This window comes from Ostrea edulis, chromosome 9 (assembly GCF_947568905.1).
Source record: "Ostrea edulis chromosome 9, xbOstEdul1.1, whole genome shotgun sequence".
Classification (NCBI taxonomy): Eukaryota; Metazoa; Mollusca; class Bivalvia; order Ostreida; family Ostreidae; genus Ostrea; species Ostrea edulis.
Window position 1 is genome coordinate 73,500,252 of NC_079172.1, and position 15,040 is coordinate 73,515,291.

Here is a 15,040-nt window from a genome sequence, read left to right on the forward strand (position 1 = left end):
TGATACAACTAGCACTGAAAAGGTAAATAAAATATTTCAACCTCTACACAAAATGTGAAGGTAACGCATATTGATCAATCTCACAACTCTTATAAGCAATACAAAATAAAGAATTGGGTAAATACGGACCACTGGATAGAACAGAGGTGGGATCAGTTGCCTAGGAGGAGTAGGCATCACACCCGCCGTGAGCCTTATATCTCGATCAAGTAAACGGAGTTACCCGTTGTAAAAATCAGTGTAAATGTCGGGTACCATTGTATATATCACAATAGAATACATAATTGATATACATGTATGTATATCCCAAATTATATCCATGTTATTGTACCACAGTAAAGTAAGCCTGAAACTGTTTTCAGTTTCTATTTTCCGTTTGTCCTAAGACATATGATAGTGTATTGTATCAGTCACATGATGCATACCACTATATACATGTACGGAGAAATGACATGTTCCTTGCATATTATTTTACACATTTCGTATTCACAGAAATCCAAAAAAGGTTATTATGAGACAAACTTTGATCCTGGAACTGACCAAAATAAAGTAACTCAGGTTATAGTAGACGTGTGTCCTGAGTACAGGTTCGTGAGATCTATCTTATTCTAACGTTGTTATGTTATTTTTTTAAATTGTGGCGAGAGAAGATTAACTGCCTAAAAGATGTCTTTTTCATCATCGTTTTTCACTTAAAATGAAAATTTTCCGGCAAAAATAAGGAACATTAGGGTTGGAGGATTTTCAAGATCTCTGTTTGTCTTCTTTTATCAATCCGTTTAGAAGATTCATGGTAGAAGAGGACCAATCAAAATACTCTGCTCAGGCTATGATGCAAATTGTGTAGGAGCTGTAGATGAGATAAGAATGGGCTGCAACAATGTTGGATACAAAGTATAATGGATTTTAATGATCCGCATTGATCTCAAATGGGAGGAGTGTGGATGAGGATGACTGGCAATACCGGAATTTCATGATATTACAATTTTGCGGGGTTCTTACCCATAGCGTTCTTTTAACTTTCCCTATCAGACGTTTGTGCAACCATCAACTCTACGCCGTATTCCCTTTATGTCCATCATTGCTTCTAACCCAGAACACCAACCGTACCTCTGAGATGTATCATTCGGAAGCAAGGTTATTCATAAATGACAATGGAAACGAGTGCAAATCTTGGCAGTTACATTTACTTTATGGAAGAAGTGGCGCAAAAATTGCATACAGATTTTACAGTCACGTCAAAAATGGTCTTGCAAGAGAACCCACGTAACACGTCACTGGTGTCTGATGATCACGTGTTTTCCCGACACACGTACCTCAACCTTGTGATAAAGGTCAGTGTTATATTGCATTTCGTTAGCGTTAGTTTATTTGGGCTTAATGTGAAATGTAGATTGGAACTGGACCTTTTAAGCGTGAATATAGGTTTTTCTCAGTGTTTCACCCTCTTAGGAACTTATATATGGTCGTTATAACGATCTAGTTCGTCAATACAATCTCGCATTGGGTCAAATGCTGTCTGACATTTTTCATACTGATTGTTAAGCCGTTCTTGGCACACTGATTTTGACTGCGGATGGCTCCGTATACCTGATCAAGATATGTGGCTCACGGCGGGTGTGACCGGTCAACAGGGGATGCTTACTTCTCCTAGGCACCTGGAGTCGTATGCATAAAAATTCTAAGAATTTTCTTAAGTATATACTTAAATTTCTTAAGAATATACTTAGCTAAGTAAGATTCTTAAGTTCCGTTACATAAAACCTCTAAGCAACATGCTTAGTTGTTCTTAGCTAAGTACATCGCAATCTGCTTAAGTTTATCGTTGCTATGTCAAACGTCATTTCCGCTTTCACTTTACCGTAAACACAGATTGCATATAGTTGAACATTTTCTTGATAAGTCTCTCTTGTATCGCTGATAAATGATGAAATACTATAATTTTTTGTGTTATGCAAGGTTAATAAAATAAATAGACCAAAAATCAAATGTCGTTTTATATGACGTTATATCCGATTTTATCGTCTGCATCTGCATTGATCCTTGAAAATATGGCAGAAAGAGAAGGTGTTGAGAGTCAGTCATTACAGACAACTAAGAAAAGAAAACCGAATTGGACAGCAGATGAATGCTTGTTTTTAAGCAAGTGTGTAGAGGAACATATAAGTATCCTTCGAGCTAAATTCGGAACGGGGGTTACGACATTAAAGAAACGGGAGATTTGGAGGAAAATCACAGATGCCATCAATGCCTCTTCCTCCAACAAGCGAACGGTGGAGGAGGTTGAGAAGAAATAAACCATTGCTATTTTGAGAAATTTTAAATTTAACTTAATGACAGAAAGATATGAATAATGTAAAAACCTTTGATCGATATGACCCTTCTAAATAAATAAGAAATAAATACAATGTGCATGCATAAGTACAGGGATAACCCATGGAAGCTCGAAATTGATTTGCAATGGGGTCCTTTGATGCACGGATATTGGCACTAGGGGATCGAACTCGGGTCGCAACTGTTACTGTAGAAGCGAGAGCGCTAACTCCACCCTACCGGGACACCTGCTTTTTTTAACTGTGAAATATCTAAATTATGACAAAAGTTCAGAATGAGAATGAGAATAGATCTACCTTGATATATATCTCATATAATTTACGGTTGATAAAATATTTAAGATATATATTATAAATTATGAAAGATACCTCCTAAGCTTTATAAGATAGCTTGTATATCAAATGATATCTTATCATGTTTAACAGATATCTTATTAGAAGGTATCTTAAATTTATTTAATGATATCTTATAAAACACAAGATATCTTAAATGTTTTATAAGATTTCTCACAAGCTTTATCAGTTATCTTGCATATCTTATAAGATATCTCATAAACAATTTTTAAAAAAAAATATAGCTCAAACTTTGATATATCTTATAATATACATGCAAGATAGCTTATATGTTTTATGAGATACCTTATAAAAGTAAATTCATATGATACATTATAAAGTTAACAAGATATCTTATAAAAATTCGTTTTTGAGATATCTTATAAAATATCTTATTAAGTTTGAGATATCTTAAAAGACATAAGATATGTTTTCTAAGATATCTTATAAAATATATAACATATATTTATTAAGAAAAATATATAAATTACTGTATATTTTATCAGATATCCAATTATAAAGGATACAATTAATATATTTCATAAACTTTAGAAAATATCTTGTAAGTTTTATAAGATAAATTATCTTGTAAATTTATGAGATGTCTTTAAAGAGGAATAAATCTAAAAATAGCATGCTATACAAGTGTAAGTAATAGTATGATCTAACAATAACATCAATTTCATTTTTTCTGTGACGTTGATGATTTACTTATAATGTAATATATTATTTCGTGCAGTTTATATGAGTCGCAATTATACTGTAAGGGAGGAATCGCACATTTTCTTCACTAATTTTATTTTCAATGCAAAATATTCTCTCTTTTTTGTAACCAATGCTGAAGATAACTTAATTTGTTAAAAACTTTGACAAGAGAAAAAAAAACTTTTGTCCTGTGACTTGCCCACTCTTGTGGATTTAAAAAAGGTGTCAGCAGCCAGTCTTTCCCAGGATAACCGCTATCACGGAGAAGATGGCATTTCACGGGCAATAAACGTCGTTGAAAGAGCTGAAATAGACCACTCTCCCTCAGTATTCTGGCATCGTGAGTCGCTCCCGGCCAGCTTGCCACGATGTCTAAAATCTTATAACTGACATCACATACAATCTGTACATTTATACTGTGAAAGTTTTTCCGGTTGACATACTCCACTTCGTGTTCACTGGGAGCTATAATTCGCACATGAGTTCCATCAATCGCCCCAACCACGCCAGGGAAACCAGCAATGGCAAAAAAGTCAACCTGGTGCTTTCTAATAGTTCCTGGGTCCATTGGAAAGGAAATGAATCGCTTGACAATATTTGGTTTAACAAGAGCTGTAGTAACTCTTTGAATTATTCTTGAAACAGTTGACTGGTGAAGACCAAAGTTGTCACCACTACATAGCTGCATCTTACCTGTAGCATAGTATCTCAAGGCAACCATGACTTACACAATTGCAGGCACACTGTGATTTCTGTTGGTCAAAGGCATAATGTCATTTTGAATTAAATCTGTTATAAATTCAATTCCTTCCTGATCAAATCTAAATCTGTGCTGGAGTTCTGCTGCTGTCATTGATTCTAAGGGATTAATTCGTGGTTTGAATGTTCTCTGTTTTCTGTCAGCCATTTTGTTCTTGCTAAGCAATATGCTTAAGAACTTAAGACAAGTAAAGACCATGCTTAACTTTAAGCATATACTAAGCATATACTTAAGAGTTAAGAAGTTTTATGCAATCTGTTAAGCAATATGCTAAGTAAAATCTCAACCTGCTAAGCAAGAAATTCATGCTTAAGTATATGCTTAAGGACTTAAGAATTTTTATGCATACAACTCCTGATCCCACCTCTGGTGTGTCCAGGGTTCCGTGTTTGCCCAACTATCTATTTTGTATTGCTTATAGGAGTTAGGAGATTGATCACTGTTCGCTATCTTCACCTTCCATATGCAAGTCTGAAAAGATGACCAAACCTTATATTTGCACAAACCGAGTGCCACAGTGTCATGATCTAGAATTTTAGATGAAAACGTATATTTCATTGATTCACGGTTTGGATCTGATTTATCTTAACAACAAAGTATTGAGTTATATCCAGTATTCAAATTAATAGTAAATCTCGTTCTGTGGGAATAAGTTGCACACAAATACGTAATCTTCAATAACAAATATCATTCATGATACAATGACACTGTAAGTTATAAAGTTTTTTTAAAAATTGTTTTTATTTACTGTTTAGTTAAGGTCAGTTATCAGGAAAGAGGACAAGAAGAATGATTTTGCAATATGAGGATGTTTGTACTCAAGGATGAAAAGATGAAGATAACGAACAGTGATTAATCTCATAACTCCCATAAGGAATACAAAATAGAGAGTTGGCCAAACTCAGATCCCTCGATATGCCAGAAGTGGGATCAGGTGCCTAGGAGGAGTAAGCGCTCCCTGTGGACCGGTCACATCCGCCTTGAACATTATATCTTGATCAAGTAAACGAAGTAATCCTTAGTTAGGATCAGAGTACCAAAAAACGGCTTTACAATTGGTATGAAACACGTCAAACAGACTTTTTGCAAGGATACCTGTCCATTTTGTTTTTTATAAAGCATTGTTCTAGCTTGACATTTCAGTAAAAGAATGATTAATTGTTTATGGTTTTGCACCGTTTTGTCATTGTTTCAGCCATTTTATGGCGATCGGTAAAAGAAAAAATAGAAATGTTCTTTCTCTGAATTTGCAAGTCTGCATCTCTTCATGATTTTCAAGTATAACGATGTTTTTACAATGTGGTTTATTTCTTCATGATAGCACTCCTGGGAATATTTACTAACACGTTGCTTTTTAAAGTATAAAACATTTTATACAATACATGACCCGAGTTTCACTATATCCTAAATTTCTTTATTTGCAGTATTGAATTACTATATGCATAGATGTGATTACAGGAATATCAAAAAAGAGAAGACTTGATCCAAACTTCAGGCTAAGCTGGATGCCAGGCGAAACTGTACGTTAGAATTGGTATTAAATGATTTCTCAATTAAGAGTAGTAATGAGTATTATTGACCTTTTGAAATATTAATAGAATCGTATGATTTATTTTAGATAACATCAGCAAGCATAGTCATCTTACAGCAGACCCCTGACATATTGCAGTAAGATTTCAAATTTATGTTAGATACATGCTGTACTATTCAACATCAGATTTAACATAAGATTTTTCTTGGAAGTATCATTCTCTACTGTCCGATATCAGATTCCTGAGAATCTCTTGCAACTTATCTAGGGGTATCATTCTACAATCTCTGATATCAGATCCCCGAGACATGGAATGGGATCTCTTGCAACTTATCTAGGAATATCATTCTGTACTGTCTGATATCAGATCCCTGAGATATGAATGGAATCTCGTAAATAGCAGCTTACTTACTAGAAGGGTGTTATACTATCTCGCATTTTATTCTTGACATATTGTATGGAATCTCATGTCAGTTTATCTTGTAGTAGGATGTTGTACTGTCTGACGTCAGATTGCTTATCTGAATAGTGTTAAAGAAAACGTGAGTAGTGTAATCTAATGTGTTGTTGGTGTGTAGGTGGTTTTAACAAAAATATGGGTGGCGGTATGAAAGGTGAAGACAACGAACAGCGATGAATCTCATAACTCCTATACGCAATACAAAATAGATAGTTGGGCAAATACGGATCCCTGCACACACCAGAGGCTGGATCAGGTGCTTAGGAGGAGTAAGCATTCCCTGTTGAACGATCACACCCGCCTGTCGTGTGTAGGTAGTGTTATAGATAATTTGGGTGGTGGTCTGTTCGTGGTATTGCATGGGCATGTAGCAATTCATCTGTATGAAGCAATATTTTTAAATGACAAGACGAGTCCATATATATAAGTGAATTAATTCACAATGAAAATAATTATACATTACGAAGTGAAAGACTAAGAAGTAGTGAACCACGTTATAGAAAAATCATGAGTTATTTAAAAAAAACAAGTTAGAAAATGTGTTGTAAATTGATAACTATTCCATCATAAATTGCATTGACAAAACGGAACATGATATTGGTGTTTTATTTCATTATTCATTTTACAGTTAGCATGCACTCATAATGTTACAAATATAATTTGATAATATAATTCAACAATATATTTTTTTTAAATATTGAAGGCTATGACTAGGTATTTGATGACAATACTTCCTGAATTATTTTCACACTGATATCTGTATAATAATAAACTGTTTAATGACGGTGATATTTTTCCAGTGGAATTGCTGATAGAAATTGTCTAGCTATTACATAAAAACAAAGGCGAGTCTACCTAACGGGAGAGTTACAGGTACATCACAATTATAACTACCTCTGTGTGCATTAAAATAATCATTAATCAAATTTTCTGTGAATACAACGCTGACAAGGATTGTAAAGAGGAAGTTATATACACATGGATTTGTGAAATAAATCATCACGTTTCATCTCAAATCTTATATCATATGTGTTTTGTTATAGCGGAATGAATTATTTGACCTGATTCAGGTTTTGCAATGTTAGTCTTTGATTGACTAATCAAATGCGCTTAAAATGTGCTTTTGTGATCAAAAGATGGAGTTGATTATTTTCCTACTCGGTCCAGTCCGAAGCTTTTTATGTTGCAGTTCACCACGGCATATTTCAAATCTGCATCTCATCTCGTAGCCTCTTTACGATGATCAACTTCCAGTTTTTCTCACCAAGGCATAAAGTAATGTTCACTTTACAATATGATCTCCTCAAATCATGTAAACGTAATCAAAAATCAAAAGGTATTTTTGTTTGACAAGGGTGGAACTCTTACTGTGTTGTATCGGGGCCTATGCTGTATAGTTTGTGGAGACAGAGAGGGCATGAATCTCTCACGTAAATCCATTTCTTTAGACATGTCTCATGAAAGAGATGTCCACAGGGGGTGATTTTAGCAGATGACATTTGCCGAATACATATAGAGCACACATCGTCGCATTTCTGAATTTGTTCATTTGTTGCAGTTTCTAAAACATTCAACTTCTTAAATGCGTCTCTTCTTAGCACAACAATTCTCGAGCAACTTTTCAATCTCTTCCATACGTTTTCATAGCAATTTAGAATAAAAAATGGAATTTGGATCCAGCTAAATGCACCATTTGTAATAAACCATATTCCCCTGCAAGCCAAAATGAGAGATCCTACAAAATCCTGAAACCTCACTGTGAATCGAATATAAAAGATTATGTCATTTAAGTTCTCCATAGAGTGCGAGCAAACGCCATCATACACAAAGAAGAAATAAATCACAATGGAAGCCATTATCTGGAGACAAGTGGAAAAACCTATGATAATCAATGGTATATTATTGTATTGTTGACGGTTGTATATTATGTACATTGTAAATACCAGGAAATACATATACAATGTGAGCCATCGGAAGTGTTTGAATGGTTTTGATGTTGGCATTGAACTAAATGTTAGAATTGTTGGATCGACCATTCCATACGTGCAAATAATAAAAGCTAATGTAAACCACATTAATATAGTTTTAAACACGGAGCCTTTTAGTATAAACTCATTCAAAGAATTTGACGGCCCAAGGATCCCTGCAGATACAGACAGCACAAAGACAAAAGCACCAAGCATAACATCTGAAATATCACTGACAATACCTGTGCTTTTCCATCCATAAAGATAAAGGTTAACCAGCCGAGAAAGATAATGGGACAAATACGAAGTGGCGACACACATCGAAACGAGTCCTACATAAGTCTTGCAACATTGCCCAGCAATGACAAACAGAAATGTTGTAGCATCCAGCTTCGACAAGGGTACCACGTTTATACCGGAAGTCTGTGCGGTATAGTAATAGAGTTTGTAAGAAAACGAGACAAAATAAAACAACAAAAGCTGCTGTGTAAGGTGGATAGAATTGGCAATTGATTTTATAACAGGAAAGAAGCCAAAAATGTTGACTAAATAGATCCATGTAGTAACCTGTTTCTTAATTTTGACAACACCAGTGATGAACATCTGTATGGCTTGGTATATTAAGTAAGAAGACACAAGTCCATCTGCCAGGTGAAACGAACATCCGGTGATTGTGATAGGGAGTTTCAGAAACCTCGTGATTAGTGGTAAGTGGTACGCACTTAAAACATACGGTTTCCATGTCTTCTCTTTAAATAGATGAAAAGCTAACAGCTCTGCAAGACTAAAAATAATGAAATGGCCAACTATTTTGTTGTCATTGTTGTCTGGATGATTTCTGCTTTTGTCGATCAAATAGCGGGTGGAGGAGTGCATCATGAACATTAGGGCAGCACCACATAAGTACTTGTACACGGAGAACAGATGATCCTGTGGAAGAAGTATGGCTGCCATTGATGCAACTAGCACTGAAAATGCAAATAAAATATTTCAACCTCTACACAAAATGTGAAGGTAACGAAGAGTGATGAATCTCATAACTCTTATAAGCAATACAAAATAAAGAATTGGATAAATACAGACCATTGGATAGAACAGAGGTGGGATCAGTTGCCTAGGAGTAGTAGGCATCTCCTATCGGCCCGTCACACCCGCCGTGAGCCTTATATCTCGATTAGGTAAATAAAGTTATCCGTTGTCAAATTCAGTGTAAATGTCGGGTACCATTGTATATATCACAATAGAATACATAATTGATACACATAATGATTAATAGCGCCGTCATACTCTATGTGTAGCATTACTATGGTAGTGTAGTATGCATGTTTGACTTCCAAAATACGTCATTCTGTAAATAGATACATTACGGCGGGTGTGAACAGTCAATAGGGAGTGTTTACTCCACTTGGGCACCTCATCCCACCTCTGGTATATCCAGGGGTTCGTGTTTTCCCTACTCTGAATTTTGCATTCTTTAAAGGATTTATGAGAATAATCACTGTTCGTTATCTTAACTTATTCATAGAACAACTAGTATTATCGTATTTATTTTGACATCTTTGATGAATCTTATACTTCAGCACAAACTTTTTTTTTATATACAAGCTCACGTGTAGCAATGCCGCTAGTTTTCAGATCGCAATGCAACAATGGGCTTTACACAGTTCATGTTTGTCCGATCAATCGATCAATCAATCGATATACTTAGCATTAACTAAAAACAACGTTTTTGCATTCGTTTTCTTCCGTGACGTTACAGGTAAATACTGGCCTCAGCCGTTTTATTTAAAGTCGCGTGGTAAAAATTCTTCCTTCTTCCTTTTTTGTACTAAAAGACGTTTCTGAGAAAATAAAGCATTTGCATCTTTCATTTTCGATTTATTTCAAAATTGAATAATTTTTATTAATTCTAAACACTATCTAAACTCCTAAAAATGACCACGATTTATTCATTAAATATCTTATCACTATATATTGCAATGCAAACCAACCGATAAAATTTTCAGATATTATTTTCAGAAAATAAAGGTCATAAAAATCTAAAAATTCTAAGAAAGTTAAATTACCCGTGATAGAAATTGGATGATTAAACATTTCTTATAACCCCCATTTCCATAGTAAAAAAAAACATAGATGACATTAGCATTCTCACGTCTTTTAAGGGATAAGCTTGTACTGGTTGAATTTAGCAGATATGACACCACCTACCTGTAGACACAATAAAAGACTGATAAAAAGTTTCCTCTAAGCATATCTCGATTAAAAAGAAGGCTGGTTGTCTCAAAACGATGGTCAGTCCAATTAGAAAATGACTGTAGATAGACAGCACAGGCATCGTCTTAACCTAAACCTCAATATCACAATTCGAAGTCTTTATACTAGTTTTCAGAAGTGCACGTGCTGTCTTCAGGGGTATATGAATATTGATCCTACTTTCGGTTTGGAATTTTCAATCTGTAACGAATTTATCACTAGGCATGCAATTGTAAGATCAACATATATTACACAATAGGAAATATATATCATATTAAGACGAATGTACGTTAACTTAGACACCTTCAGCCATTGAAATGAACATCTACTCGTGTGTAATGCAAATAGATATTACGTGTTTCCGGTTTTTCTTATGGTTTAAATTTACTAGTATGGGAAGTTAATTGAGCAATACAAACAGGTATTATCTCGTTACACTACATGCTTTTGGATGTTTAAATACAGTGCCCTGTATGCCAATCTAGCCGGAGAGTTTTTTGTTGTTTTACGCAAATGTTGTTGGACACACAACTGCACATATGGATGTGCACATACGTTTGCTATTTTTAGAAATATAATGATATATTTCTTACTGATTTAAAGTAAAGTACTCTCCCAAACAAGGAAATACACGTGATCATGCACGTGTAGAGTTGAAGTTTCCTGTTCAATCTCAGTGCATCATGGAGACTTAGGGAAAAAAATCCATAAAAATAAATGTATATGTATATCCCAAATTATACAGTAAAGTAAGCCTGAAACTGTTTTCAGTTTCTCTTTTCCGTTGGTCCTAAGACATATGATAGTGTATTGTATCAGTCACATGATGCATACTACAATATACATGTACGGAGAAATGACATGTTCCTTGCATATTGTTTTACACATTTCGTATTCACAGAAATCCAAAAAAGGTTATTATGAGACAAACTTTGATCCTGGAACTGACCAAAATAAAGTAACTCAGGTTATAGTAGACGTGTGTCCTGAGTACAGGTTCGTGAGATCTATCTTATTCTAACGTTGTTATGTTATTTTTTTAAATTATGGCGAGAGAAGATCAACTGCCTAAAAGATGTCTTTTTCATCATCGTTTTTCACTTTAAAAAAAGCGATTGTCGGCAAAAATTAGGAACATTAGGGTTGGAGGTGGTTCAAGATCTCTGTTTGTCTTCTTTTTTCAATGCGTTTAGAAGATTCATGGTAGAAGAGGACCAATCAAAATAATCTGCTCAGGCTATGGCACAAATTGCGTAGGAGCTGTAGATGAGATAGGAATCGGTTTCAACAATGTTAGATACAACGTATAATGGATTTTAATGATCCGCATTGATCTCAAATGGGAGGAGTGTGGGTGAGGATGACTGGCATTACCGGAATTTCATGATGTTACAGTTTTCGGGGTTCTTACCCATAGCGTTCTTTTAACTTTCCCTGTCAGACGTTTGTGCAACGCCGTATTCCGCCTTGTCATCAGTCCCTTTATGTCCATCATTGCTTCTAACCCAGAACATCACCCGTACCTCTGAGATGTATCATTTGGAAGCAAGGTTATTCATAAATCACAATGGAAACGAGTGCAAGTATTGGCAGTTACATGTACTTTATGGAAGAAGTGGCTCACAAGTTGCATACAGATTTTACAGTCACGTCAAAAATGATCTTGCAAGAGAACCACGTAACACGTCACTGGTGTCTGATGATCACGTGTTTTACCGACACACGTACCTCAACCTTGTGATAAAGGTCAGTGTTATATTGCATTTCGTTAGCGTTAGTTTATTTGGGCTTAATGTGAAATGTAGATTGGAACTGGAAATTTTAAGTGTCAATATAGGTTTTTCTCAGTGTTTCTCCCTCTTGGGAACTTATATATGCAAGTCTGACAAGATGACCAAACCTTATATTTGCACAAACCGAGTGCCAACGTGTCATGATCTAGAATTATAGATGAAAACGTATATTTAATTGATTCACGGTTTGGATCTGATTTATGTTAACAACAAAGTATTGAGTTATATCTGGTATTCAAATTAATAGTAAATCTCGTTCTGTGGGAATAAGTTGCACACAAATACGTAATCCTTCAATAACAAATATCATCCATGATACAATGACACTGTAAGAAATAAAGTTTTTTTTTAAATTGTTTTGATTTACTGTTTAGTTAAGGTTAATTATCAGGAAAGAGGACAAGAAGAATGAGTTTGCAATATGAGGATGTTTGTACTCAAGGATGAAAAGATGAAGATAACGAACAATGATTAATCTCATAACTCTCATAAGGAATACAAAATAGAGAGTTGGGCAAACTCGGACCCCTCGATATGCCAGAAGTGGGATCAGGTGCCTAGGAGGAGTAAACATCCCCTGTGAACCGGTCACATCCGCCTTGAGCACTATATCTTCATCAAGTAAACGGAGTAATCCTTGGTTAGAATCAGAGTACCAAAAACGACTTTACAATTGGTATGAAACACGTCAAACAGACTTTTTGCAAGGATACCTGTCCACTTTTTTTTATTTTTTTTTTTTATAAAATCATTGTTCTAGCTTGACATTTCGGTAAAAGAATGATTGATTGTTTATGGTTTTGCACCGTTTTGTCATTGTTTCAGCCATTTTATGGCGATCGGAAAAAGAGAAAATAGAAATGTTCTTTCTCTGAATTTGCAAGTCTGCATCTCTTCAACATTCCTTTTCGCCAACTTATTTCTTTCTTTTTTTGTCGAAACCTAACAAAGATATTGTATCAATTGAACCGGATTCAAGTATAACGATGTTTTTACAATGTGGTTTATTTCTTCATGATAGGACTCCTGGAAATATTTACTAACACATTGCTTTTTAAAATATAAAATATTTTATACAATGCATGACCCGAGTTTCACTATATCCTAAATTTCTTTATTTGCAGTATTGAATTACTATATGCATAGATGTGATTACAGGAATATCAAAAAGACATAACATCGAGAATTAGCAAGGCAAGATCAGCTTTTTGTCAGTTAAGACCTTTATGGAGATCTGGAAAAGTTTCCCTTAAAACTAAAGTAAAGATCTATAGCAGTAATGTCAAGTCCATATTACTTTATGGAGCAGAGTGCTGGAAACTCGTTCAGAGCGACCTTAAGAAGCTGTCATCCTTCCATAACACCTGCCTTAGGAGAATCTGCAAAATCTATTGGCCGAAAAAGATCTCTAATAAAGACCTATGGAGTAAGACATCTCAAAAGAGCATCCAATTAGAAATTAAACAACGCATATGGAGGTGGCTAGGGCACGCCATGAGAATGAACAAAGCATGCCCAGCAAATGTCGCTCTCAGATGGACTCCTGAAGGGAAAAGAAAGAGGGGAAGACCAAAAGAAACCTGGCGAAGAATGATAGATGGAGAGTTGAAAGAGATGGGACTGACCTGGAAAGAAGCGGAAAAGAAGGCAAGGGACAGACAAGTGTGGCTGGAGATGATTTCAGCCTTATGTGCAGACATGCACGAAGAGGACTAAGTAAGTAAGTAAGGTAAAAATAGAAGACTTGATCCAAACTTCAGGCTAAGCTGGATGCCAGGCAAAACTGAACGTTAGAACTGATTTCTAAATTAAGAGTAGTAATGAGTATTATTGACCTTTTGAAATATTAATGGAATCGTATGATATATTTTAGATAACATCAGCATGCATAGTCATCTTACATCAGACCCCTGACACGTTGTAGTAAGATTTTAATCTTATGTCAGATGCATGCGGTACTATTCAACATCAAATTTAACATACGATTTTCGTTGGAAGTATCATTCTCTACTGTCTGATTACTGAGAATCTCTTGTAACTTATCAAGGGGTATCATTCTACACTCTCTGATAGCAGATCCCCGAGACATGGAATGGAATCTCTTAAAACTTATGGAGGAATATCATTCTGCACTGTCTGATATCAGATCCCTGAGACATGGAATGGAATCTCTTGAAACTTATCTAGGAATATCATTCTGTACTGTCTGATATCAGATCCCTGAGATATGAATGGAATCTCGTAAATAGCAGCTTACTTAGTAAAAGGGTGTTATACTATCTCGAATTTTATTCTTGACTTATTGTATGGAATCTCATGTTAGTTTATCTTGTAGTAGGATGTTGTACTGTCTGACGTCAGATTGCTTATCTGAATAGTGTTAAAGAAAACGTGAGTAGTGTCATCTAATGTGTTGTTGGTGTGTAGGTGATGTTAACAAAAATATGGGTGGCGGTATGAAAGGTGAAGACAACGAACAGCGATCAATCTCATAACTCCTATAAGCAATACAAACTAGATATTTGGGCAAACACAGATCCCTGCACACATCAAAGGTTGGATTAGGTGCTTAGGAGGAGTAAGCATTCCCTGTCGAACGGTCACACACGCCTGACGTGTGTAGGTGGTGTTATAGATAATTTGGTTGGTGGTCTGTTCGTGGTATTACATGGACATGTAGCAATTCATCTGTATGAAGCAATATTTTTAAATGACAAGACGAGTCCATATATATAAGTGAATTAATTCACACTGAAAATAATTATACATTACGAAGTGAAAGACTAAGAAGTAGTGAACCACGTTATAGAAAAATCATGAGTTATTTCAAAAGAACAAGTTAGAAAATGTGTTGTAAATTGATAACTGTATTCCATCATAAATTGCATTGACAAAACCGAAGGTG

At 35.1% G+C, this 15,040-nt stretch overlaps 1 protein-coding gene across 1 annotated transcript; it reads right to left on the reverse strand.

Annotated features, from left to right (window-relative positions):
- Positions 1-6,749: 6,749 nt before the first annotated feature.
- On the reverse strand, positions 6,750-10,568 carry LOC130046664 (RING finger protein 145-like). The gene is made up of 2 exons (XM_056150587.1): positions 10,298-10,568; positions 6,750-9,057 (listed from the first exon to the last, which is right to left on the reverse strand). Exons 1-2 carry the CDS (start codon positions 10,422-10,424, stop codon positions 7,487-7,489), a joined length of 1,698 nt encoding a protein of 565 aa, XP_056006562.1. The 5' UTR covers positions 10,425-10,568; the 3' UTR covers positions 6,750-7,486.
- Between the last annotated feature and the right edge of the window lie 4,472 nt (positions 10,569-15,040).

Bases quoted from the DNA above. Each gene is read 5' to 3' on its own strand.
- LOC130046664 (XM_056150587.1), bottom strand. From the start codon at position 10,424: ATGCCTGTGCTGTCTATCTACAGTCATTTTCTAATTGGACTGACCATC. The intron at 9,058-10,297 runs GTAGGTGGTGTC...TTGCATTTTCAG, and splicing joins GTCTTTTATTGTGTCTACAG to TGCTAGTTGCATCAATGGCA.